Source organism: Saccostrea echinata, unplaced genomic scaffold (genome assembly GCF_033153115.1).
Source record: "Saccostrea echinata isolate AGI-Se365-2 ecotype Australia unplaced genomic scaffold, CSIRO_AGI_Sech_v1 ptg000001l, whole genome shotgun sequence".
NCBI lineage: Eukaryota > Metazoa > Mollusca > Bivalvia > Ostreida > Ostreidae > Saccostrea > Saccostrea echinata.
In genome coordinates, this window is record NW_026889750.1 from 32,112,385 (window position 1) to 32,140,332 (window position 27,948).

The 27,948-nt window shown below is 34.4% G+C and overlaps 1 protein-coding gene across 19 annotated transcripts in view; it reads left to right on the plus strand.

Moving 5' to 3' along the window:
• The window catches only part of LOC133189839 (arf-GAP with GTPase, ANK repeat and PH domain-containing protein 1-like), a 49,556-nt gene that overhangs the window by 5,092 nt on the left and 16,516 nt on the right, over positions 1 to 27,948 (plus strand). For 17 of the 19 annotated variants that reach the window (XR_009721529.1, XM_061325266.1, XM_061325308.1 and 14 more), the window contains exons 2-8: positions 10,323 to 10,381; positions 10,668 to 10,755; positions 13,921 to 14,006; positions 17,784 to 17,925; positions 24,297 to 24,431; positions 26,806 to 27,032; positions 27,392 to 27,478. Coding sequence is in view for 18 of the 19 variants with exons in the window: in XM_061325266.1 (XP_061181250.1) it covers positions 10,323 to 10,381; positions 10,668 to 10,755; positions 13,921 to 14,006; positions 17,784 to 17,925; positions 24,297 to 24,431; positions 26,806 to 27,032; positions 27,392 to 27,478 (824 nt within the window). In the remaining variant the exon portion in view is untranslated. Of the gene's footprint in view, positions 1 to 9,129; positions 9,275 to 10,322; positions 10,382 to 10,667; positions 10,756 to 13,920; positions 14,007 to 17,783; positions 17,926 to 22,519; positions 22,749 to 24,296; positions 24,432 to 26,805; positions 27,033 to 27,391; positions 27,479 to 27,948 lie in introns of those variants that run through there. The other 2 variants (XM_061325251.1, XM_061325374.1) reach the window with 2 other exon arrangements.

Consider the following 27,948-nt stretch of genomic DNA (forward strand, 5'->3'; position numbering starts at 1 on the left):
AGGGTGGGGCCACAACAGGCAATGTTTTACATGGGAATAAATATAGGGGAAAAAAATCTGATGATGAAAAATAGCAGGGCCAAAGTCACTCAGGTGAGCAATGTGGTCCATTGGCCTCTTTTTATCTAATACAGAAAATTTAAAGTAGTTTTTGTTTATTATGGAATGTGTCAATTTAAATATTGAACAACTTAATCCAATTTTCTTTCTAGAAGTTACTCTACCCTGGGATTAAGCTAGAGACATAATATGCTACATATAGGAATATTAAAAATTTTCCCCTTGATTTGAGAATTTTCCCCTTTTGTGTTGAAAGATCTTTCCTGTTTACACTGACTACAATTGTAAAATTCCAAAATATCACATAAAAAAAGAAAGAAAGGAAAAAAGTCGAGTAAAATAATACAGATTTAGTATTTCAAAGTTTTATATTTTTATGAATCTGCTTATAACATGAATGTAATGATTAGCTTACAGTGATCTCATAAGCTACCAAAATACTCACTGCTCTGATTGACTTTTAAGTGCTTTTGGAGGTAAAAGGGGGCTTATCTGGAGCCATGTCTGGTCCATATCTTTCTTATGGAGGAACATTAGAATCTACTACTCCACACAAAGATTGTTCATGACCTGAGGGTGTGTCTTGACCTTGACCCAAGGTCATATGGACAAGTTCAAGGTCACTAAAAGAAAAAAAAATTGTAATTCGTGTCTGATCCATATTTTTCTTATGGATAAAAATGGTGAGTTCCCATTTTACACAAAAATTGCTTATGACCTGAGGGTGTGTAATGACCTTGATCCAAGGTCATTTATGCAAGTTCAAGGTCACTGACAGAAAAAGTTCATAATTTTTGTCTGGTCCATATCTTTCTTACAGAGGAGCATAAGAATCTACTACTCCACACAAAGTTTGTTCATGATCAGATGGTGTGTCATGACCTTGACCCAATGTCATTTGGGCAAGATCAAGGTCACTGATAGAAAAAGTTCATAATTCTTGTCCATTCTATATCTTTCCTATGGATAAACTTTATGAGTTCCCATTTTACACAAAGATTGCTTATGACCTGAGGGTGTCTCATGACCTTGACCCAAGGTCATTTGTGCAAGTTCAAGGTCACTTTCAGAAAAGTTCTTAATTCGTGTCCAGTCCATATCTTTCTTATTGAGAATAATGTTGGGATGTTGGGAGTTTCCACTATCCACAAAGATTACTGTGTCATGATCTTGACCTGTAGTCACTGTAGAAAAAAATGAATAAATAATGCATCCATACTTTCCAATAGATAAATACTTGAAAAATTGTTATTTATTTTTTCAATGTAATAAAAAAACAATGTTATTTTTAGTATTGATGTTTTATTAGGCTGTGCCTTAGTTTCATTCATTAAAAAAATACAATGAGCAATTAGGCCATAATAAATAAATTTTTAGATTCTCATCCCTGCGGCCCTGTCCGCCCCGATTTTTACCCCCACCTCGTTTTTTTTTTTTAATTCCTGTTTTATTTCATTTTGATTATGATCGGGATCAGTATTCAACTTCCATTCAACTTTCGTTTTAAATCCCGCGAATATCCGCATGATTTTGACAGCTGACAAGATCATGAAGATGGTAATTGCTGTAATATATATGTATTGAACAAGGAGCATTGGTTGTGACAGATTGGTGATGATGTGTATTAAGAGTTATGCATATTTAAATGGACCTCTACTGTGACTTTTATTTGGGCATTATAGATAAATCTGCACCGATTGATCAGGTCAACAAAAAATCTGCACAATGGAAAAAATAAAATATATAAAATAAAATCCGCCCGCCCGCCTCGATTTTTCAAAAAATTTTGATGAGAATCTAGGATTTTTTACCGGTAAATTTTCACTCTAAATGTTTAAACAAATTGTGAACACCAATACTAGAATTAGTGACTTGGCACCTTCTCTGAAAAAACCAGTGGGGAGTATTTGTCCATTTTGGATAGTTCTAGTTAATTCAAGCATGTTTAGTGGTATTGTATAATTAATTTGGTTACATACATAAAAAAAAAAAGTCACTCAGCAGAGAAGTTTATACTAAGACTCAAATAATTTTAGGGGAATAAGGGGGTTTATAATCCTTTTTTGGATTCAATATGTTCAAATCTATTCTGTGTATGTGTTCATTAATTTTTTTATTTATTTATCTATTTAAAAAAAAAAAATGGGGGGGGGGGGGGGGGGTAAATACTACATAAGATCACAAATTCTGCATTGGTTCATGCTTAAAGGCCGAGGTTTTCAACCGGTCGGTTTTCCTCAGGTAAATTTGGTGTGGGGTGGAGCTTAATCGAAGCGGGTGAGAAGCCCCAAGGGAACGACGCTGGCTTGTGTATACCTACCTTTATACACAGGATGTTACCTGAATGTATTACCTGTATACGTTTTCCTACGACATGGTAAAACAGTGCCATTGTTTTTCTTGTGTAGGTCAATTGAAATGTTGACCGTAAAATTCTGAAATAAAGCATGCGAAATATTTTTGTTGCGAAAAGAATCCTACTTAAATTCTTTCTTTTGAAATTAATGTTTTTAAAAATAATTCAACAATTTCAATTATATGTGTGTTTGTAAACTAATATCAAATGTTATAACGAATATAGGGCCAAAATCTTTCGTTGTAAGCTAGCGACAGAAAGAGAAGTAATTCAAATTGCACGTCGTGTATGCAAAACGAAAGCAGAAAGTGGGTCATAAATAAGTCTCTCAGTAAAAATAAAACTTAGAAATGCTGTTTGGAGGCTACATTTTGTAGAAATACAATAAACAAAATATTTTTGAAGATAATTCCTACGTGATTTTTCCAGGACGCATGATCTGTATAAAATGGCCAGGGCTTCGGACCGGGGGTGGTTTCCCGACAGCTAGCTATTACCCGGTGAGACGGGAATGGAATCACCTGCATTGTACTTTTTTTCCCTTCGGGATTCATAATTTCAAATATTATATGCAAAGCAAGACGTTATAATCCGAATAATTTCTCTTCTAAAACTGGTTATTATACCGTAACTTCGTCACCTTGTCTCGAAGAAAAGCGACACGTAACACAATTGTCTTATATAAAATTTCACTTGAGCAATATTGCAATACTTGTTTAAAAAAAAATTATTTACTTCCGTGATTCTTCAAACGCGGGTCGGTATATTTTTTTTTAAGGTAGAATAAATGTACGTCAGTTAAACTATGTTTTGACAAATTATAGTTATCGATTGTAATCGTGAAATGAAATCCCCCCTTTTAAATTACAATTTTAATATACATGTATAAGCATAATTTTTATTATCATTTTTTTTTAAATTATTTAACAGAATTATTATATTTATGGCATATTCTTATGAATTAAATAAAAAAAATGTTTTCATTGCTTCTTTATCACGTTATTATTTGCGGTAAGCATCAAAAGCCTGAATGTAAATTCGATGGTCGGTACGATCTCCAGACAAGGTACACAAGATATACACAATGGCAGAAAACTAAATGTCAATCAAATCCAAGTATCCAATCCCAGGATTAATTTCAGATGATTGACAGGGGTTCACAGACCAGGTAAATTAGTAGGAGGTGCTTATTTCCTCCCCCTTTAAAAAGAAAGGTTCTAATTACATGTTTTATAAATAAATGAATTAGAAAGGTTCTAATATGCATCAGATTTACTTTGGAAAAAGCAGATACATAATAGGAAATTAAGTCTTTTCATATACATGATATATTAGCAGTAACTTTGTTTCCTCTTTCACCCCCCCCCCCCTTTTTTTTCAAATAATAGAATGAGTTTTAAGAGTTATTTCCCTTTGACCACAACATTTTTGTTAAAACAAGATCCTTATTCATGATGCAAACCTCATTAGTTTAATGATAATGGATGTTAAAGAAAGGAGGGTGTTGACATTTTATGATGTGGATTAAGAATAATTATAATTTCATTTGTAATTGATATTTGGTATTATTGTTTTAAAACCTTATGAGTTTCAATCTATATTAGGAACCCTCAGTTGTCTTTCAATTTATATCACATATAAGTTAACATAAGTAGATTCTTTAATTATTCTGAGGTAAAAGTTGTATACAGTGAGGTTAATATGGGAAGGGATAAAATAGGTGTTTTGTCAGCAGCACATTCCTGTTTTGTTTATTTTGATCAATATTAAAATATTGTTTAAAGTCATGCTGTCTTTTTATTTGTCACTTTTTGTTGTGTAATGATAAAGCTTAAATTTTTTGACATTGATATCTGTATGGAGGTTCAATATCGTAACAGATATTTTTCCTACAAGGAGAATATTTCCTTCTTTCAAAGGCCTCTGTGGCAATTTAGGATGCTGGATTGGTTGATGGGAGATTTGATTTATTACAGCACACATTTTACGAATATTCAAATCCAATGGTGTTTTATTTGGGGGTGAAATCGTAGAGCCAGGGCTAAAATCAATAAGTGGTAGTATATGATGGTGATACACTTTGTTACTGTGGCTCTGTACAGTCAGTGGCTAGGTGGAGAGTCTGTCAGCTGTTTGTGTAAATGTTATTTTCTGTTAATATAATCAAACCAGGGCATTTAGGTTAAAAATGCAGAGGAAATCTGGACCAGATGATTGTGATATTTACAGAGGGAATTATTGGGGTACCAGATGTTAATGGCGTTTAATTTCAATTTATTGTGATTAAACCTCTGGTCAATATAAAAGCATTCCTGATACTTGGTAGAAACTAAGGATGGGAGTTGTGTATTATGAGTTCTGTGAAGATAGACTTTAGTCGGAGTCCCCTAAAAGTTATCTCAAAGTATGCTGCTGGGAAGGATCTGTGGAATGTACATGAGGGTTATATTGGAATCAGGTGAGCTGATGCATTAAACAGGTGTCAAACTCTAGTAAAGTTACTGATCTGGGGGATCCTAATATTGAATTGTGTCATAAGATTTCAAAACCTGACCTAACTAAATACAGTGGCGCCTCGTTTATCCGGACGCCTCTGTCCCCAACGAAAACGTCCGGATAAATGAATCGTCCGGATAATTGAATCACATCTCAAAAAGCACTCTCTAAGCATGTATATATGCACATTCTTGTTTCAAATGTGACAGCAAAGAAAAAAACTTTTAAATTATATTTTGGTTAATTGTTTTAAAAGCAGTAATTGATTAATGAAAAAAATATATATATAAAAATGTAATTTACACAATAAAAAAAAAATGGATGGGCAATTTTATGCCGAGACCTCCTTTTTTAATTCGCCTTCTCTTTGGCATGTGACTTCATGGGGTGAGCAAATTTTGATCTACTCTTGTTTTATTTTGCCATATATTATAATTATTGAAGCTCATATGATATGACAGAACTGTTCAGCATCATCATTGAAAATGTTCAAATATAAACTTACCCTGTATATTCCCCGTATATTCATTACACAGGGTTACTATAAAATTAACTGGACACTGCAAGCTAACTCAAACAAAGTATTAAAAACATTCGTAAACACAAGCCATCTTCATGATTATCAATATTATTTTTTTCTACAGACGCTAAGTTTGAATTTCGATCATTAAAAAATACCTTGAAAAACGTAATCAACTTCTGTACGTAACGCCAGTTTTACATGTAATGGACGTTTGTAAACGGTAGTACATTAAATAGAAATATTTCTTCAATTATGTACCTTTCTATACTGTCTTGTGGGAAAAAAGCGTTTCAAATACATTTACGTTTTTTAGAAATGGAACATCGTATTTCAACCTAACGCAATCGACATGATAAAGAGCAAATACGAAATTGCTCATTATTTATTGTTCATTTTATTTACAACTCTCCAAAATTCTCCTGAATTTACCGATGTATATACGGTTAGCAATATGATTTTGAACGGATTATTATTTAATTAATGCACAGTGTCAGCTAAATTCTTTGAGCTTCATAATAAAGATAAACGCGTGATAACACACGCTAATTATAGACGCTATTGTTTGTAGGTCACAGGTAACCACCTACAAACTGACTGCATGGCCAATGTTTTTACAACAATTAACACGAATGCAAGATAAGTGTGAAAATGTCGTTTCTTGAAAAATTACCGTCCGGATAAACGAGTCATTTTTCAATGAACTATTATGTTTTGTAGTAGAAATTGACCGTCCGGATACGGAAAGCGAATTTCCGGATTAATGAGACAAAATAACGTGGAAAAAATCGGTTCCCAAAAAATATCGTCCGGATGGTGAAGCGTCCGGATAAATGGCGTCCGAATAAACGCGGCGCCACTGTATACTCCTGTAACAAGACTCGGATGACTTATCTCCCTTTTTGTGTTGTGTTACTTGTGAGATAGTACATGAACAATATATAATTTTAGTACATGAACAATATAATTTTAGTACATGAATAATATGATTTTAGTACATGAACAGTATAATTTTACCGGTGGTACATGAACAATATAATTTAGTAATGAACAGTATAATTTTTATTGAAAATACTGTTTGTGTACATTTTTTTTTTTTTTTGAAATAGTTATACTATTATAATAATATTTGATACATTGACTTTTCAAGTGGGTACTTCGATCCATAATGCAATTTTTACAAGCATGGTATTCACCTCCACAAAGACCTTTCCGGCATAAAAAAAAATGCAATATGGAAGTTAATTGCCATATTTTAATTGCACAAAAGGAAACTCTATGCATGCAACATCCCTTTTATGTTTGTTCAGTGTTCAGAAAAGTAGATATATGGGTCTTTCTGACGGGAGCCTAGCATCCTGTTCTATCAGTGTGTCAATGCCGAGGTAATTGGATTGTTTGATGTTTGTCTGTCATGAGTCCTATCGTCTACCACCAGCAGACTGGAGGGGCTTTGATCTTTGATGTTCATTAACTGTCATGGTACTATTGGTCCACTAGTTAATCAGTAAATGGATTAGGCATTGATCAGTTCCCTTCTCTTATACCTGGCCATACCTTGATATAATGTTAATCATGAAAAGAGAGCTAATTCAACTAATAAATCTATCTGGTTCCACCCCTTTATGCCTACAAACTAAAGTTTTATTATCACAAAATAATGTTTTATTTCCCAGGTGGTTAAAAATGATGAATCAGATATGGAGAATTGGATGTTAATTGCACATGAACATGATTAGTTTTAGATCTTCCGATAATATATATTTCTTGGAATTGAACCAGAAATTTGTGTTTTTTCAAGTTTGAATAATTTGATCCCAAGTTTAAGCAAGGTCTGAAATTGGGTCATTTGTATTATTTTGGGAAATAGATGAAGACTAAAAATAAGAGGGAGAAAACATAAATTTTATAGCACAAATTATTTACCTTCATACAAGTGCTTCATTTAAAGCTTATGAGAAAATCAAGTTAACAAAATTTTTCGTATTCTGACAATTTCTTGTGAGACTAAGATTTGACTTTATTCCAGAATCTTAATTGTCTTAAAGTGTACATCTTTTTTCTAACTATCAAGGAAACAGAAGCAGTTGGATGCATTTTCTGTAACAATCTAATTAGTGGTTTTAAGGTTCTGATGTTGAACAATAGAGTTAACAAAACTGATTACATTGTGAAAAAATAAATTGAATAGAAAAACCTGCATGGGTGCATACAGTAGGCATTTTCTTGGGGGAGCAGCAGGATTTGACCCAAAGCTAGAAATTCAGTACAGGAGATTGGAGGGGTTTAAGTTTGTAAGGAATTGCAGCAGTTGACCCAGACCTGGTATGCAGTGCTATAGACTTAGGTTTAACAAGCTAGTGTCAGCAGTAGTTCATATTACAGATTACAGGGATTAAAGAAAAACAGAAAATTGATACTATTCATACACTGGAAATGCTTCTGCTGTTATCTTTATCAATGAACATTAAAAATAAAACTGCTCCATAGGGTAGGAGTTTCCATTGGGATTTTTAGAAGTGAATGGAAGAACGGAAGATACCGATTGGTTGTAGTCTTCTCTCTCAGTAAGTTCCGTTGAAATGTCAATGTTTTAAAATAAGATGAGGATTTCTAACTGTGCCAGGGTTCCCTCTCCAAGTTATTGATTGACTTGAGAGTTTTATTTTCCAAAAAAGTGTGAAGTAATGACTAGTGATGAAGGACTGTGTTAAGTTGGATCTATAGCTTGTCATCAGATAGTGGGTATTTTTTGCTTGATTTATCTTTTCTGTTATGGATTTGAAGTGTAGACTGTTCTCCGATTTATGACTACAAAAAGATGGCACCGTATGGAGTTTTGTGCATTCCTTGTTGCTTCAGGTCTTTAAGAACAATGAATGTTGTTTAATGAATCTTTAATGCAGTGTTATAACAAGTTATAGGGTTCAATTGATTTTCCTCTCATTTGAGATCGGCAACTGCAGGGATTTTTTTTTGGAAGTGGAATGGTGTATCCCTTGAGATGTCTCCACCTTTTACCTGGTTGGTGGTGAGTCACCACCTGGTCCCAGGATTATTGATTGGCTATGGAATAACGTTATCTTGTGACAAGAGTAATGTATCGTATCATTTTCATCTCTGAACTTGGGCCTCTGTATGTTCACCTATTGATCCATCTCCTGAAATTCAGTGGTTGATTAGTGAAATCTGAAGAAATTTATCTTCTTCTTTGATATACCTTAGCATGAATTGGACAAATTTTGTATATAAAGTGGATAATTTTTGACTTTGACGAATATAGATTTGGAGTTGTGCTTAAAGTAGCTAGCGTTTTACATTGTCAGTTGTGATTCTCTATTCTGTTTTTCCTAGTTCCGTGATTGGAAGTCCTGAGATGTACAGAATTTAATTAAGTCTTGATTACTTTGCTTTGAGGATTTTCTGATAGTAAAAGAGAAAATCCAAAGACCTGACAGGCGAGTAATTTTCTAGGCTGTTACTTTAATTAGCTTTGAATGGGAAATTCCATATTCTGCGGAAAATCTGTGGATTAAGTCTTCCTTCTTGATATGATGCAGTAAGGAAGTTTATTCTCGAAATCACCAGTGGTTGGAATTTATGATTTTTTTCAAAAGAGGTGAATCAGAATTCATTGAAATGTATTGATGGATCTATGAAAAGTGATTAGTGGTTTATGAGGAGTTATGGCCCCTATTTATAAGGGACTTATTTATATCTGAGTGTGATGATTAACACACTCAAACGCCTGTCACTACCCTATAGAAGGACAAAAACCGACACATCAGTAATACCTAAACGACGTTCATGTGAACCGGTAGCACCAGTAGCACCATCGTCATGTAAGTTATAATCAATGTGACTCTGCATGTGGGTTTATTTCTGATATTGGAGGATATTTTAGTTTGATTTGTAGACGATACACCCACAGAATAATGTCTATCAGATCTGAAGTTTATGTGCTGCACTACACAGCTTCATTCATTGATATGATTTTACATGCTCCAGAATCCTGTTTCTGTCTCCTGTGTCACTGTGTGAAGGAAGTAAATAAGAAAGATAATGCATGTTGCTCAGTAGGACTGATGCACTAAGGAGTAAAAATATAGAGTTAGATAGAAATAAATAGAATAGGAATGATCTTCACAGTCCCTCCCCCTCTCCTTCAACAACCCCCCTCCCTCCCCCCCCCCCCCCCCCACAGTTTTATCTAGAGCCTGGCTTAATATGTATAATTTTTCACTTGAATGGGATAAATATTACTATGGTTCATTGTTTTCATGATTTAAGTATTCTGATGGCATAATTTGGAGATTAGGTCACATTACAGCATTAATGAACAGATTATTTAAGCAGTCCATTGACCATTTTCAGAACTTTGACCAGGTTTATGCAGATCAATTATTGATCTGGTAGAGTAACTTTATCTATAATATTAGGCAGTGTAATGACCAGGTATTATAATGTGATTATGTCCTGACATGAGTGTAATGGCCAGATAACAAGATCTTTGCTGTCTGTCAAAAGAGGACAGATCCACAACTGCCATTAATATGAAAATAAGAAAACAAATCATGGCAGTCAATGTAAATAATTCAGATTCCTTATAAAAATCCAATGTCAAACTTTCACAAGGAAAAATTATTGATAATTTTCATAAGAACAACCAAACAGTTTAATAATACACCCATCCCTTCCTCCCCAAAAAGAATAATCCATCTGATCATCTTCATTGACAGAATGATATTGATTTCATTGCATTTTATAAGGATATAAAGATGAGGTTGGAGTTTGAGGATGGTGTACCAAATTAGGAAATCGTTAATTGATTGAACTGATATCTGTATTGATGATATGGAAATATAATGCAATATTTTTGATTGTTTTCAGATTCCTTTGTCAACAGTCAAGAATGGACACTCAGTCGTTCAGTCCCAGATCTCAAATTGGTGGGTTTAAACTAATTTTGTGGCTATAACTGTGAAATTTTAGTACTCTGGTTGTATAGTCCCATATAAGTGACATCTGTAAAATGTTATAAATTCCTATTCAAGTCATGAATCTTGTTAAAGGCATTGAATTTTACTTACATCAAAAATCTTCTATATGTAAAAGTAATATATTTACAAACTCTATATTAAATCTTGTACCATACAATACTTAGGATTAGACTTTGCATTATTTTGCAAATAAAGATTTTTAATGAAAATGACATTGTATTCAAAACTTTTGTAGGGAATTCTGGGAAGTGTTCACAGTGGGAAGTCGGCTCTGGTTCACCGGTACTTGACTGGTTCTTACATGCAGGAGGAATCACCAGAGGGTAGGTTATATCTCAGATACTGGTTAATTGAACCATTTACATAGCAGCCATATGCATTGGCTAGACTTTGTCACCAAATGGCAGGGCATCAACCCTTTAACCAAATAAAACAAGGACATAGCCTTCTTAAATGTCCTGAACATTGTACTAGTTTTAGAAAGAGAAAATAACTTCAATCATGGGTTTTAAGTGCTGTGAAAGCCAGTGAATGTACTACACTAACCCTAGTAAAGAATATTGTGATAATTTGTACCAGTGTTGTACCATCTCTTAGTGGCAGAATATTTAAACTGAAGGGAAGATTTTAAGATAACCAAGATTAACTGAACCAGAGAAAGTAGGAGCAGACATTGTTCTGTTATGTCATGAGAAATGACAGTTGTAATTTTGCTGTAATTATTAATGCACCCAAATGCTTTGAAAACATCGATTGCCTTTATCAAATTTGATCCAAAAATGACTGCAACAGGAAATTGAAAAAGAACAAATGTTGCCATAAAAGAGACAGGAAAATGGCAGTTTATTAAAGCAGCTTTGTAAAAAAACCTTTTTTTTAAGGGAAAATAGAAAACAAAGTCTTTATGATGTGTTTATATCTAAGAGAAGTTTAATTTATTTGGAGAAAGTGACGTGAAATAAAAACCTGAAAAGCAAGTCTGGTTGGGTAGATTCAGCAGGGTTTGATACTGATTGAACCAGACAGATATTGGTTTGGATTGAATCGGTTATCATGGTTATAGGTTTGATTGGCTACCTTAATTAGTTCCCTGTCAGTCTTGCAGAAATTGGCCCTGCTGTTGCTGAAGCATTATTGATGGTCCTTTTCTGCTTTCAGTCAGAAGTTTTTTTTTACTACAAAGATTTCTTTTGCAGGTTTTTTTCCTTAGAGCCATGTTTTATCTCCAGGTCTTGGGGTTTTGGTCCAGATTACATTGACTGCATATTGACTTGTCACTAGAGCAACATTTATATTTACCAACTTTAGGATTATTATAGATATTCTATATGAAGCCTGTACCAGAATCTCTGATTTATTAAGAATTATAGATTCAAAGATAGAGTCTGTGTAATATCTTCCTGGTCCAACACTGAAGATTGCAGTGTCTAGACAGCATAGGGCCATAGGGTAAATAAGAAAAATATAAAAGTATAAATCAAATTAAAGGTAGGTCTGCTTTGTCATCAGGATGACTAAAGTCTGATTGGGAAAATTGTCAGATTATACTGGGAAATATCCATAAAGATGTATTTGAACACAGAAATTGAGCATAAAGTGGTCAGATATGGCATAATCTCAGTAGATAACACAGTGTGAGTTGTCATATACATTGATGGAAACAATGGAACCAGAAATACTGTACAGGGAACAGACAGACTGATTGGGAGAATTCGTGTTTGCTAATGTTACAGAGCTTTTATTGGAAAAAGAAAATGCCAAATTATCATCTCCTTTCAAGAGAATAGAAGCTTTCTTTCCATGTACACCCCTCTAATACATAAAAAAATATTTCATAGTTTTTCTAAACTGTCATGCATTGATGTAATAAAGGTAAAATTTCATTTATCAAAATTATGTTCACTTATTGCTTATTCTCGGGAGCTTACAGGGTAAGCCCCCCTCACCCACCCATCCACTCCCTACCAGACATGCTGGGGGCCTTGATGGTACTTAGACCTGTCGCTATTTAATAGCACCCCTCTAACACATAATCCTTGATCCATGCCTGCTCTCTTATGCCAGAATGTCCTTTAGTAATGAGTACAACAATAACTGTTTGTTTAGAGATTGCCCCCAACCTTTGAAAATGGCAAAACCATTACCATATAGCATGAATGTAATAGATATCAAAGGCACAGATTCTCTGAGAATTTGACGTTTATTTATAAAGTATTTTTTAAAAAATTATGAATTTATGTTTGATCCCTGGTGTATTTTCAGGCTTTAACAAGGTGGTCAAAATTTTGTTCCATTGAAAATTGCTCCAGTATTTGCTACATAAATGCGTGCTAAACCTGATGCACATTGGAATCTTTTTTTCAAGTTCCACTAGGGGACATAGCATTTTGAAGAATGGAATGTTTTGATTTCCTATCTGCAAAAAGAAATAAATCTTGACTGTATAAAAACCTCTCTGAGATATGACCTAAATGTTTTTTGGTATCTAATGTCAGTAAAAATGCAAGCAAGAAAGTCAAAAGATTCATTAAATTCACAATCTGGGATGCCTTCTGTGAAGGATGCGCTCTTCACATCAATTTATTCTGCTCTGAGGGTTAAGTATCTTATTTCATTTGGCAAGAAACAACAGAGATCTACTCCATTGCTAACATTTCAATGAAATAGAACATATATAAGAAATCTAGTGAAGAAAAAAAATAACCGGATAAAATTGTCTTTGCAACTTATCAAAGGGTTATCAGTCATAAGAACAACATGAAATTATCAGGCAAAAATATTTATTGGAATAAATATATTTTTATTTCAAGTAAGCAGTGTATTTCAAATACATCAGAAAAAGATGTTAGTTTGGAGCAAGTGTTAAAAAAAATTGCTAATTAAATATTTTCAGTAGACCTAAGATTTTACATCAGTTGCAGGGGAGAAAAAACCTCAAACCATGGAAGCAGGTATCTTCCTCATTTTTACATTCCAGTGATTAAACAAACAAATTTTTGAGTCAGAGAGTGCTGATAGGAAACTTTGAAGTCAGCTTCATAAATCCAGAAGAGTCAGAGGTTATCTCCCCCTGCCTGGCCTCAGAAGAGGGTCGTGAAGGAGGCTTGTTTTATTGGAGTTAAGTTACCCCCCAAATGTCAGCAAACACAGGCAATCGTCAGCCTCTGTAGCTACTGTTTACACAGGCTATCACATGGCAAGGCCACTCCATTCTGTTGTTTACTCTGGCCAAAAGTTTAATCATCTTATCATAAGAAACTTTTAGGGGGGAAAGTAAAATAAAGATAAGATGCATTCTCAAATTAATTTCTTTTATTTTTATAGTTTACCATCTGCAGTAAACACAAAAATCACTAAAAAAAAAAAGATGCATAAAATTTTAATAATGCTATTACACATGTATTATGGAAGGAAAATATTTTGAGACTCAGAGTCAAGAGTTAGATTAATTTAATTATAATTATATTTGCAAATAATTTAATTTTCAGGTGGAAGATTCAAGAAGGAGGTGATCATTGATGGTCAGAGTTATTTGCTTCTGATTCGAGATGAAGGGGGATCCCCAGAGTTACAGGTGTGTGGTCATTCTCTGCAGATCTGTAGTATAACTGCTAGGTTCAGGGGAAATTGTTTGAATATTCTCTATAGAACAGGGAAATTCCTAGCTCTTTTCACAGATTGGCATTTTTAAATGCACTTACAGGATTGATTTACTGGGTATAGGAATTTTTTCAACATCTCTGTATTTTTCATCAATTAATCCCTGAACTGTAAATTAAGTTCCTTTTGCTATAGTGATTAAAAAAAAACGGATATTAAAAAAATTAAGTTCCTTTTGCGAGTGCTTAAAAAAAACAGATATAAATAGAAAATATAACTGACTAATGGGCACTTTGCATTTCACTTTATGTCACTGCCCAAAGGATTTCTTGAAAATGCAGTTTTATAAATCAATGACATACATGCAAGAAGTGAAAGAGGCAACATGTGACATTCTAAACCATCCCTCCCGAGATTCAGCCAGCTTTCTAGGAATGACATGTTTGATAAAAATATTTTATTACACCTCTGTTGAATTTTCCCTATATAAAAATGTGATGATCTACTTCTTCCGTAGAATATTGCTTTAATTTTGCCACACGAGGACTGCTCCTTCCCCAAAATAGGAATAGACCAGTCCCTGCTAAAGGATTGTTGCAACACGAATAATTGGAGTTTAAAAAATTTCTTTCATTGAAAACATGAATTCAAAATGGGGTGTTCTTCATATGCAGAGTGACATAACATTTTACAACCAAGCTACAACTCAGTTCAAATTGTCCTATTCACATGTTCAACTGTTAACATTAATATTCTTTATTAAAAAATAAACTGTGAAAGTTTATTGTTTCTCTGAATTAACTTAACTTTTTCTCTTCAAAATTGTTTTAAAAAATGATTAAGGACATACGCATCATACCTTACCTACTGATAATTTTTCAAGATATTCTGAATTTAAGAGTATAGTGCCATCAGATGTTCATAGACAAAAAATCAGCATGCATTACCAGGGGTTTTGAAAAGATATCAATTGATGAAAATTCTTGTATAATTCAAAGAAAAATATACAAAAATTATTGAACATATATTCTAGATGTTTTGTTTATCCAAACTTGTTTTAGAAGAAGTGTACAACAGCATATATAGACATTAAGGTGTAGCACACAGTTCCTTTAAGTATTTGAACTCTTCAACTGCAGGGAAAAAGACAATAAAGTTTAAACTGCATTACATATGTCCTTAAATAAATTTATTTGGTATACCTTTAAAAATTGTTTCCTATATAAACTACACTAAAAAAGTTTAATATTTCCAATGATTTTACTGAGTGGTCCAAGAAAAAATATGTTGAATCAGTCTGTATGTTGGTAACTATCTCTTATCTTCAACATCTATACCACTGAATGAAATTTAATGAGACTTTCACAGAATCTTTGCAACATAGTACCATTGTGCATCTCCTGTTTTTTCTCTCAGTCAGAGAGACACTGCCATTCTTTCTAGAACATTTGGGGTACCCATATATTATCTGCAACTCCCCATGTATCACTGAATAAAATTTAATGAGACTTTCTCATAATCTTTATTAATTTATATAGTGCCATTGTGCACCTCCTATTTTATGTTTTGATCAGACAAATATTTGGGTTTTCCCATAGCAAAATATGGACTTTCCTATTATACTCAAAAGGGAGGTGTGGGGTATCCTTTTGTGAGCTCAGTGCTCACAGTACCTTTAGCTTTTTGCTAGGCCTAAAATCCTATGCCATGAATATACTTCGTAGGGGGAAAAATACTTGTAAACTAAATGTTTATTGATATTCAATATTTAACAATAAGCCTGTTAAGATAGGCTTTAATTTAAGAAAAAAATCAGCAGATGATGTAAATTCAGTGCTGAAGGAGTTGTCTAACTTAGAACAAGAAGCTGCAAGCATGCACAGATTCCACCTGTGAAGTCTTAAATTTTGTTAAATCAAGTTTTCAGACAAAAAAAAAACACATGATGGGGCATGAATCAAGCTTTTTTCAGGATTATTGTAATGATGTATAGTGTATGTCTACTACAGGCAGATCTGTGGCTTGTTTACTTGTGGTTAATATACAAATTTTTTACCCATGAATTTATTATAATGGGCATTTTTTTCTTTCAGTAGTTTGAAAATTGCCAAATTTTTGTTTAGAAATCTTGTTTACATTCTTGTTTTAAAAAAATATAGATTAAGAAGACATCCTAGAGAGATTAGTTTTATTGATTTTTACATAGAATGTTGTTGTTTTGTAATTTTTGTGTTAATGTAAAAAAAATCAAGGTGTGAGTAATGATTGCATGAGTAATCTTATCATGACATGTTAATTTATGTATATTTGTATCAAAAAATAGAGCTGTATTACTTTATAAAATGCATTTCTCAAAATTATTACATTTTAATTATACTCTAAGCTAGCTGAAGTATTCACTAGATGTAACCCAGTCTGCCCCTGGGATGGGACATGATTAAAGCTTTGGTCATAACAGTTTGGTAGGAGGAGATGGTACTGATCAAGTGTCTCTGAGGAGTATCATTATTTCTTTATCTCAAAATTATACTACGACATATCAATGGTGATTGACACCAAAATATGACCTCTTACTTATATTTCACTGGGTTCAATTATTACTGGATTTGGTAATACCTGCATCTCTTTTAATTAAGTGTAACATTTTTGTGAGCATTTTCAGATATACTTAACTGCTGATTTTCAGAAGCTGAGGAACAGACTACGACAAAAAAATTCCACAGTATATATGACATGTAAACACTGATTCAGAATGCATTAAGTATTAAATAAAGTCAAATAAAGCATCAAACAATATTTAAGATCCAAAGTATCTGACCTAAGACTTATTAAGGAGAGGGCAAGAAATTTGCTCCCAGAAAGGCCAAACATAAGATCAAAAATTTACAAGAAGAGGGTTTTCATTTTTTGTTCCCAAGAAGAATTTAGACCAGAGACTGTGAATAGATATTTTCTGGTGACATATTTTTTTATCTAAGTTATTCCACTTGGCAGTCATGTTGGAGGTCTACTTGGTGAATTTTCTTCTTTGATTAATCAAATTTAAATGTGTGGCATAATTACTGTAGATCACTTAATTTTCGCGCCACCTTATTTCAAGATAATCATTGACTCTTTATTAGCGAGACAGAATAGTCACGAATTGTGGTTATTGCTCTATATAATCTTTAGGAATATTAATATACACGAGAATGAAATTTTCGCGAGCACACTGTCTCGTGTAATTACGTGTAAATAAGTTCTCGCGAATAAAAAATGATTTACAGTATATGGGAAAAAATCTTTACAATATGGAAATTATAATTATGATGCTTTAACTGATGTACATTCATCAGAAAAAAAACAATGTTTTCTACACCTCAATGGCTAGTATGACAAGTTTAAACTGGTTAAATAATGAATCCATGGCATCCATTGGGAAATACTTGCAAAATTCACTTCAAACCAATCAAAAACTATTTGTTGGAATCAAAACAACTTGAGACTGAAGACTATGAATTGAAGTAAAAGGTTCTTTAAATTTACCTCTAAAACATCCATTTTTTACCCACTATAACTTCCTAATAGCACATCATTAGCAAAATAAGCATGATACTAATAAATGAGGGATATATGGTTGGATGTCTGTTATACGTGTATGTAGATAGATAGGTATGAATCAATGTTAAGCTTAAAAAATTCTTCTATAAGTGATGAAGCTCACAAAATCTGCTTTATCTTTAATGTTAATGCAATATTTTGACTTTTTCAGTTTACGCAGTGGGTGGATGCCGTGATCTTTGTCTTTAGTCTGGAGAATGAGATGAGTTTCCAGACTGTGTACAGTTACTATGCCAAGATGTGCCATTACAGGAACTCAGCAGAAATCCCACTCATTCTTGTCGGGACTCAAGGTACATTAAGTACAATGTAAAAAAAAAATAGATCTAATTTCCCCTTCCCCTTCCCCCAGTACCCAAACAATTTCCTTCACTTACAGAAATATATGCTTAATTGTCAGATGTTTACAGTACTTTTGTGAAGTTCTGTCCAGTGTCTAGTGGTAGATAAAGTGTTGGTTTTGCTTTCTTACGTTTCTTTTTAGCTCACCTCGACGAAGTCGAGATGAGCTTATGCTATACCCCCGGCGTCGGCGTCGGCGTCGGTGTCGGCGTCGGCGTTAGCGTCGGCGTCCCAGGTTAAAGTTTTAGGAGCAAGTCCCATTCCCAAGTAACTATAAGCCCTACCTGGACCAAACTTGCATGGATGATGCATCTAGGGATGGACACTACCAAACTTGCTTCGGATGCTGGATCTGACCTAGATTTTCCAGATGAGTGACCAGGTTAAAGTTTTAGGAGCAGGTCCATTCCCAAGTAACTATAAGCCCTACCTGGATCAAACTTGCATGGATGATGCATCTAGGGATGGACACTACCACACTTACTTCGGATGCTGGATCTGACCTAGATTTTCCGGATGAGTGACCAGGTTAAAGTTTTAGGAGCAGGTCCATTCCCAAGTAACTATAAGCCCTACCTGGACCAAACTTGCATGGATGATGCATCTAGGGATGGACATGGCCACACTTACTTTGGATGCTGGATCTGACCTAGATTTTCCGGATGAGTGACCAGGTTAAAGTTTTAGGAGCAGGTCCATTCCCAAGTAACTATAAGCCCTACCTGGACCAAACTTGCATGGATGATGCATCTAGGGATGGACACTACCACACTTGCTTCGGATGCTGGATCTGACCTAGATTTTCCGGATGAGTGACCAGGTTAAAGTTTTAGGAGCAGGTCCATTCCCAAGAAACTATAAGCTCTACCTTGACCAAACTTGCATGGATGATGCATCTAGGGATGGACATGGCCACACTTACTTCGGATGCTGGATCTGACCTAGATTTTCCGGATGAGTGACCAGGTTAAAGTTTTAGGAGCAGGTCCATTCCCAAGTAACTATAAGCCCTACCTGGACCAAACTTGCATGGATGATGCATCTAGGGATGGACACTACCACACTTGCTTCAGATGCTGGATCTGACCTAGATTTTCCAGATGAATGACCAGGTTAAATTTAAGGAGCAGGTCCATTCCCAAGTAACTATAAGCCCTACCCGGACCAAACTTGCATGGATGATGCATCCAGGGATGGACACTACCACACTTGCTTCGGATGCTGGATCTGACCTAGATTTTCCACATGAGTGAATTTTAGCCATATTTTAACCAAATTAGCATGGATGATGTATCTAGGGATGGACACTTCCAGACTTGCCTTGGATTCTGAATCTGACGTACATTTTCCAGATGAGTGACCAGGGTAATTTTTTTGGAGTAGCTATATAATATTATGGCCTGTTATGATTAAACTTGCATAGATGGTGCATCTAAGGATGAAAACTTCCAGACTTTGTTTGGATGTTGGAACTGACCAAAATTTTCTTGATTACTTAACAGGTCAAAAGTTTTTTGAGCAGGTCTATAATTAAATCAAACTTGCGTGGATATTGATCCTGGGATGTACCCTAACTAGAAAAAAAATATGATGTGAAATTTGCCTTACATGTAGATAACATTCGTCGAGGTGAGCTTCGTAATCTTTGATTACCTATGTTTTTACTTTTCTTGGTTATAGTTTTATTAATAATATCTTTTATCAATACATCTCAGATTTCCCATTTTCCTTCAGTGTTTTTAGCTCCCCTGAGTGGAAAACTCAATTGAGCTTTTCTGATCAAAATTTGTCTGTTGTCTGTCATTGTTGTCATCATTGTTGTTGTCATCATGTATTTACAATTTCATCTGTAGAACCACTGGGCCAATTTCAAGCAAACTTGTGACAGAGGATCCTTATATAAAGGGGATTCAAGTTTGTTCAAATGAAGGGAAGATAATTATGAAAAAGTAAGAATTGGTTGGGGTCATTTAAAAAACTTCTTCACAAGAACCACTAGGCCAGAAAAGATGAAACTTGTGTGAAAGCTTCCTGACATAGTGTAGATTAAAATTTGTTCTAATCATGACCCCCTAGCAGGAGAGTGGGGTCACAATGGGCAATTAAAGTTTTATACAAGAAAACATTGGAAATATCTATAAAATATCTATAAAAATCTTCTCAAGAACAGCAAAGGCATGATTGGTCATATTTCTTCCATTTCCTCTGTTCTGGTGAAGGTAAGACAGAGAGGTAGCTCATATGTAGATTTAGTTGGAATGACATCATTATCCAGTTGACTTAAGAGTAAGCATAATAACTTATTTCAGGACATATGTATATATTTGTAAGACTCCGAAGTCCAATGGTCTCACGAGTCAGATGGTCTGACATGTTGGATGGTGCAGGGAAAAACAACGTTTATGATGTCACAATATTTTAAGGTCAATTCTATCATCATTGTCCAGCTTTCAAAATCCAGCAAATTAGGGTTAGTTCTATCACACAATTGACTGATCTGGGATAGCTCACACACCACTCGACATATTAGGGTTAAAACTTACTATTTGACAGATCTCGGGTAGTATTGCATCCACCCAAGAGATTAAGGTTAGATCTTGCACTTGTCCCAGAGATAAAAGTTACATCTTGCACATTTGACTTATTAGTGTTAGTCTCACACTCACTCGAGAGTTATGGATTAGTTCTCACACACTTTTCAAGGTTAGTCTTGCACTCATGCGAGTGTTTAGGGTTAGACGATGCACATTATTTGACTAGTTAGTGTTAGGCTGACACCCACTTTAGAGATTAGGGCCAGTGTCTTATAATATTAGATGCCATCTACAATTTTTTATATGTTTATATTTAAAACCATCAGACTTTTGCTGTTGACATTACTTACATTGCACTTTGGCACATTAATATTAGACCATTGGACTTTGGCCTGTCACAACATTGGACTTTTGCGTCTAAATGTGAACCATCAGACTTTGGTGTGGAAAAACCATTGGGGTTTGGCACAGACCATTGTACTTTAGTTTGACCATTGGACTTTGGAGTCTCTTCGCACTTTGGAGTCCTACATATTTACAGTGGTTTTAAAGTTGAAAAAAATCTTTGAAACTGTGTTTTTTTTTTCTGCTTGGAAGAGCTAAATTGGCAAGAAAAAGTGGACATTGAACCGGTATACTACTTTGTACACGGGAATAGTAAGCTTGTTCGTTTTTGTTCTCATGTCTTGCATCATAATTAAGCTCCACTGTTGCCCATGAATTAAAAGAAAAATGATTGGTCTGGTTAAATATATATATTTTTACCAGACCTTCAGTCCTGTAAAAATTTTAGCCTTCCACATACTGTATACAGGGTTATTTTCGCCTTCTCACACTTGCAAACAATTTTGCCCTGTTTTAAATTCGCCCATGTCATAATTCTGTTTAACAAATTATACTGTGATTTTTGAATTCGCCCTGTTTTAAATTCGCCCACTTGTGTGTAGGGCGAAAGGGGCGAAAATAAAACGGGAGCGAAAATTTCCCTGTATACAGTAGTTTGAAGTACGATTTACTTCAGATGCATTAGTATTGACAATTCAGCTGCATGTACATCAAATACTGACACAGTTTCTGTTATGCCAAAAAATTTCCAAATTATTCAAGAAAGTAGCTAGCTTTGCAAATTTTTCCCAAAATTCCAAAATGTCAATATTTTTCCCAAATTAAAAGGGCATAGGGTAACTTTAAAAATTAGAGTGAAAGACACCGTCCTTGACTATTATAGATAAATTTTAGTTAATGAAAATGCAAGAATGTGTTAAAATCAAACATGCCAAAAATTCTTAGTTTTGAAGGGGAATTTCTGAATGTAGGACAGATTAATTTGACAGAAGTTGTTACAGTTATTTGTAAGTTCAGGAATGTAGTTTTCTATCTCTTAAATGATACAGGAGTAGTTTTGAATTATATGTTCATAATCTTACCGTATTCTTGGATTTTATCACTGATATCTATTATTTTCCCATTGTTCCTTTTTGCTTTGATGTAAGTTTGGGAAATGATTTTGCCTCAAAAACTGCATAAATGTCTTATTAGTTCAAGTACTTCAATAATAAAAAGGTGAAAAGAATATAAATAACTTTCACTTGATATAATGTTGATGCACTGCAAGAACCTATCTCATTCTATTCCTCTCTGTATAAAATAAAAAAGGAAAAGAGAACTATCATCCATCATCATAAAGTCATAAGCTGCAAGGTGCTTGAGCATTTTCCTCATTAAAGAATCACCTTTAAGAGTTAATCATCTCACATCAAGACAGAATTAGCAACCCAGTAGCACAGAGAAATTTTCTCATGATATAGCCCTGCCACTATCGGGGCTGTCTGATAATTGCGTCGACCCTAGGGCCAGCCACGCAGGGCTGATCAGCAGCTGCAGCACCGTCATCTGAGCGTCTTAACAGTCAATGCTGACATGTTATCTCATTGAAATATTCAAATTAACAGCCTCAAATTTTGAAGATCTCTGTGAAGTTGAGCCAGGATTTTCTGTTGTGGTTGGGAATTTATCTCGGCGACACAGTGCTGGCTGTAGCTTGTTTGTTTTCATCGGGACTGGGTAGAACTGGGAGTCGGTTGTGTATTGGTAATTCTGTGTATTGGCTGTGTATCTCGGTGATACAGTGGCAGTCTCAGCTGTTGGATCATCTGTCGCCATGCATAGGAGTTTTCATTACTATGAGTACTCTTCTGTCACTCAGTTTTTTGAACAGACCACAACTACTTCTTGCAATGGTAGGTGATTTCAAGCTTTTTATATCTTATTTTCCAATTTGATAGAACTTTGATGCTACTTTTAGTACTGTGTATTTGATAGGACAAATGAGGACATTTTAGTAGAAACTTTCTGTACAGTAGTATTTTTTTTTAATCCTTTTTTTGAACCTTACAGTACTTAATTTTATTTTTCAGTTATCAAAAATTTCTCTTCATAATGAAGAAAATTTAACTTTCTGATAAACTTAAACCTCTTATATGAATCAAAATTTCAAGAAACTATAAGGGAATTGTGTAAAGAAGTTTTATTGAAATAAATGTATTTTATATTGTTAAATGATGCAGTAGAAATTTTATATTGTTAAATGATGCAGTAGACATTTTTATATCAGGTGTGACTCTGTTCATTATTATATCAATTAAGATGATTAGTTTAAGCTGATTAGGAAGTCAATAATGGTGTTCGTTCCTGCCATATGTGATCAGTTCTCTCTAATTGTGGGCAGGAGTTCCTGCGTCACGGTTGATCTGGTTCGGATGGAGGGGATGATTTGTCTTACGGAAGCCAGGCTCCGGGAGAAGCCATCTGTTAACACTGTCTGTGATTTAATGATTTCCCTATCTGAAACACAGATTTCTTTGTGAAATTTTTTTTAGGGGGGATCTCTGTGTACATAGAGTTAGCATTGTACAGATATATAGGCTCTGTATCTGATGTTTGTATAACTAAAACAGATGTGTTTTTCTTCTCACCTTGCTCTTATTCTGGTTTATTGAATCATTCAGACTCATTCAGTGATAATGGAAGCTTGTAGCAGCCTAACAGATTCTTACTATGTGATCATAGAGATACAGGAGCACAAGAAGCATGGGTCTATAGAGATGTGTCATAAACACCTCTAGGCCAAAGACTCTCTCTTGTGTGTATCATTTAGGACACCAGTCACATTGCCTTCTTTGTGTTGTTTTATTTGCAAATATTTTTAACCAAAAGATGACATTTGTCAGTGTAAGCAAAATAATGAAATTGTGTGGCTTAATGGTTCATTGTGGTTTATGTTTTAAGAATCACTGTAAGGCCACTCAATGAGCAATAGTTATTCACAGAAAGTGCACCATTATGGAATATTATACTTTCATGTAAATTAAATTGAATCTGATATGTCTAGAAACATTTGTTAAAAAACACTGTTACCCTCTGAATGATGAAACCATGCCCTCCAGCATAGCAACAGTCAACATTGATTGACGACGGGTGATATTCCAAAAAAATATTGACTGCGCAAAATTCATGCACGCACAGTTCAGTGTTACATGTTTTTGTATAAAAACATTCAGTATAATATATATACAGCAAGTAATTGAGGGTAACATTGAAAATTTTCACCTTTGAAAACCATTGACATTGTTAATCAAAATTCGCCCATTACGGAAGGACTTAGAGATGCACACATGCTGATTTTGTCATTGTCAAAACGATCAAATCAGAATTATAGTGGTTGACAGATAGAGATTGTCTACAAACAAAGAAGTAAAATTGAAAACAATATTTTATGTACTTTACAGATTCAATAAGTGAGAGTAACCCCCGTGTGATTGATGATACCCGCGCCAGAAAGTGTGCCACAGACCTTAAGCGCTGTTCCTACTACGAGACGTGTGCCACTTACGGACTCAACGTGGAAAGGGTTTTCCAAGATGGTAAGTGTCCCATGAAAAAAAAATAATGGTAGTTGTTAAGTGTTTATTGGGTAATTTTAACTTACCCAGTAACATAATTACACATGTTTTTTTTTTCACATATACAAGATCTACTTGAATTAAAAAACCCTCTGTAGGGATGGTGACATTTACTTCTCAGATGAAAACCAAGAATCAGTGAGAAAATACTCTCTTAAAAAAATCAGGTTATATATTTTAGATACTTTTTATCTCTTTATTTAGGAACACTTAATCAAGCTATTAAAAAGCAATTTGTGTGAAGATGTAGAGAAAATATTTTTAATGTCTTTAATTTCTGCCTTGCTTTTTTATACACATTAAATGAAACACTGGTGTATCTTAGGAGGGCATGGGACTTAGTTTACTTTAAGAGACAGTAAGGCCTAGACATGCTGTTTCCTGCGGATAGATTAAAATATTAGCTTTTAGAAGATTTAACTTGAGATAAGGTCTTTGTCCCTGTAATGTTTTAAGCTGTCAGCTGTTTCCCATACAAAGACACTTTTTGTGAGACCCTCAGCCAGCACTTGTTCAAACAAAAATATAAGAGCTAATTTGATTGGATGCCCTGCTGTGACACATATGTTCTATTGGTAGAGCTCACATTGAAGAGGCTTCTTGTCAGAGGAAATGTATATCAAATTTTCTGCTTGATATTGGGGGGAAAAAAGCATATGTTCTGTAGCAGTTGCAAAATGACCAGGCTAGAGATTTATATAATATCTATAAGCTTAATATCATTTGATTTAGTACATTGCAGAATGTGCGAAACACTGATGAATGCTAATATTTGCTTTGATCTATCTAGAAAAAATTAACACAGATATTTGCTGCCCCCCAGTCTTCAAACACATGCATAAAATCACCCTGATAGGTAAAACATGGAGTTTCCATTTCTGCAGTAATTATGATTGCCTACAGTTTGTTTTCTATCTGTTTTCTGGTGGGAGAGTTCTGGTTTTAATGCTGATGATTCATGGAGATCAGGCAGAGTAGAGGCACAGCCTTATCATCTTGCTGTTGATCATATCATAGCTAATTTTTTACTCCTAAAATCATTTGAACTGAATCTGATAGTAAATAGGCCTAGATTTTGGAATGATGTAATTTTTCTGCTATTTATCTGCATCACAGAGTGTTTATGAAAAGACCCCTCTCAGCGAAATTTTACAAATATCTACAGTTTGGTGTGCTAGTCAGTGCATCAAGTGTCTGATGCTGAAGTCTACAGCCTTTTCAGTGACATATTCAAAAAAGAGCTAAACTGCAGAGAAGACATTAAAGATGAATATTGATGATTTAAAATCATTCTTGTCTGACCTCTAGTGTTTTGTTGTCATGTATAGAGAGTGCAGATACATGTAAAATAAATAAATTTGATGTTTAGGAACAGACAAAGATTAACCTATAAGCTAGCTTTATCAGGTAGAACAATAAGTGACAAGCAGAGCACATGGGTAGTAATATTTATTAATAACTAGCTGTGAAGAGGCACTTCTGCAGTAGTAGGGTGTACTCTGCATAAAGTTATGGGTTTGAACCCCCTTAACTAGAATGACAGTTAATAGTACATGTAACAGCATCACACCAACTATAAGAATCATTTAAATAATTTTTAGCTCACTTCAATGACATTGGGGGAGTTTTTGTAATACCCTTGGTGTTGGAAGTTAAAGAGGGATGATGCATGTAGGGATGAAAACTACCAGACTTGCTGCAGATGCTGGATTTGACCTACATTTTATGGATGAGTGAACAGGTTAAAGTTTTTGAAGCAGGTTCATCCTAAAGTAGCTTTAAGCCCTCTGGTCACCGAACTTGCATGTTTGATGCATATATAGGGATGCACACTACCAGGCATGCTTTGGATGCTGGATCTGACTTACAATTTCTGGATGAGTGAACAACTTTAAGTTTTTGGAGCATGTACCTAGACCAAACTTGCATGAATGATTCATGTAGGGATGAAAGGTACCAGACTTTTTCCAATGTATGATGCATTTAAGGATGTACACTACCAGACTTGCTTCAGACTGAATCTTACATTTTCCAGATGACTGAACAGAAATTCTACCAAGACCAAACTTGCATAAATGTTTGCATCTATGGATGCACACTACCAGAACATTTGTTTGATAAGAATGTCTTGCTTAAAGACAACATTCATTAAGGTGAGCTCTGTAATCTTTGATTACCCATATTTTAGTAAAGGAAATTTTTCAGTGCAATTTATGGAGAAACTTTTCCAGCTGATAAAGATCATTTAAATATTGGTAAAAATTTCTTATGAGAATAAGTGTTTTGGAAATCACAATCATTAATGCAGTAATTCTGTTTTCTCTTTGTTATAAAGCATGCCAGAAGATAGTCCAGGTCCGGTACCCCTCACTACCCTCCACTATTCCCAGTATGCCCCCTGTTCCCAGCACCCCCATCCATGCCCATCGAGCTTACTACATCAGCCAGCCAGTTGCCAACAAACCATTTGACACCCACAGTACGAGTAGTCAGTCCACATCAAGCTCGGGAACCTTAGTCAGCAGCAACACACCCAATAGCAGCACACAGAATGTGGCACAGGTAATGCAACACAATAATAAAACAGCAACATTCTGAGCAGGGCACAGATCTATCAACAGAATGTGGCACAGGTAATGCAACACAATAATAAAACAGCAACATTCTGAACAGGGCACAGATCTGTCAACCAAACGTGGCTTAGGTATGGAAGTGCAAATGAATGTTGCACTATATCTTTGGGGGGAAATACATGTAATAACATACTTGAATGTGTTCAGTACATGCATTTATTTATAGAGATGTATCATAAATCAATATTTACTTTGTGCAAACTAAAGGGATATATGATAAAGTCCTGATTCAGAGATATGATTATATGCATGTAATATCAGGTGTAGAAAATAAAATCAACATTGTAGGTACAGCCAAATGTGAAAGAAATGTCTAAAGACACTAGAGAGAAATCAGACAAGAAGAAGGATAAGCAGTCACAGGATGTGGATCAGGTGATTATCTCCCCCTCTGTGGAACTCTTTTTGTAGACTTTGTAATCAAGAGTGTTTATCTGTAATCAAGATACAAGTTTCCAGGATTTTTAAAAATATAGTAATTTTATTTTATGCAATATATTTAAGCATGCATTTTAATTTTTTATGTAACCTATCTTAATAAATGTTGTGATTTTTTTAATGCTTTAGAAATATGATTTAAACCAAATATGTTCTGTTTTAGAAACTCTAAGTATAGCACAGTTCTTTTATTAAACACATTTTTTTTAAACAAAATTCAAAATAAGGATCCTGATTTGCTGGCTGTCAGCTTTGGTTGTGGCATATTTGACCTGGGTAGATTTCAGGTAGATTTAAGTAGTGATCGGCTTTGGTATTAAAGTATACCATTAATACAGCTCTTTCTGTTTAGTTTATATTTCTAAGCTTTTGCCAAAAAGCAACAATTAAATTGGCTAAAAATGGTC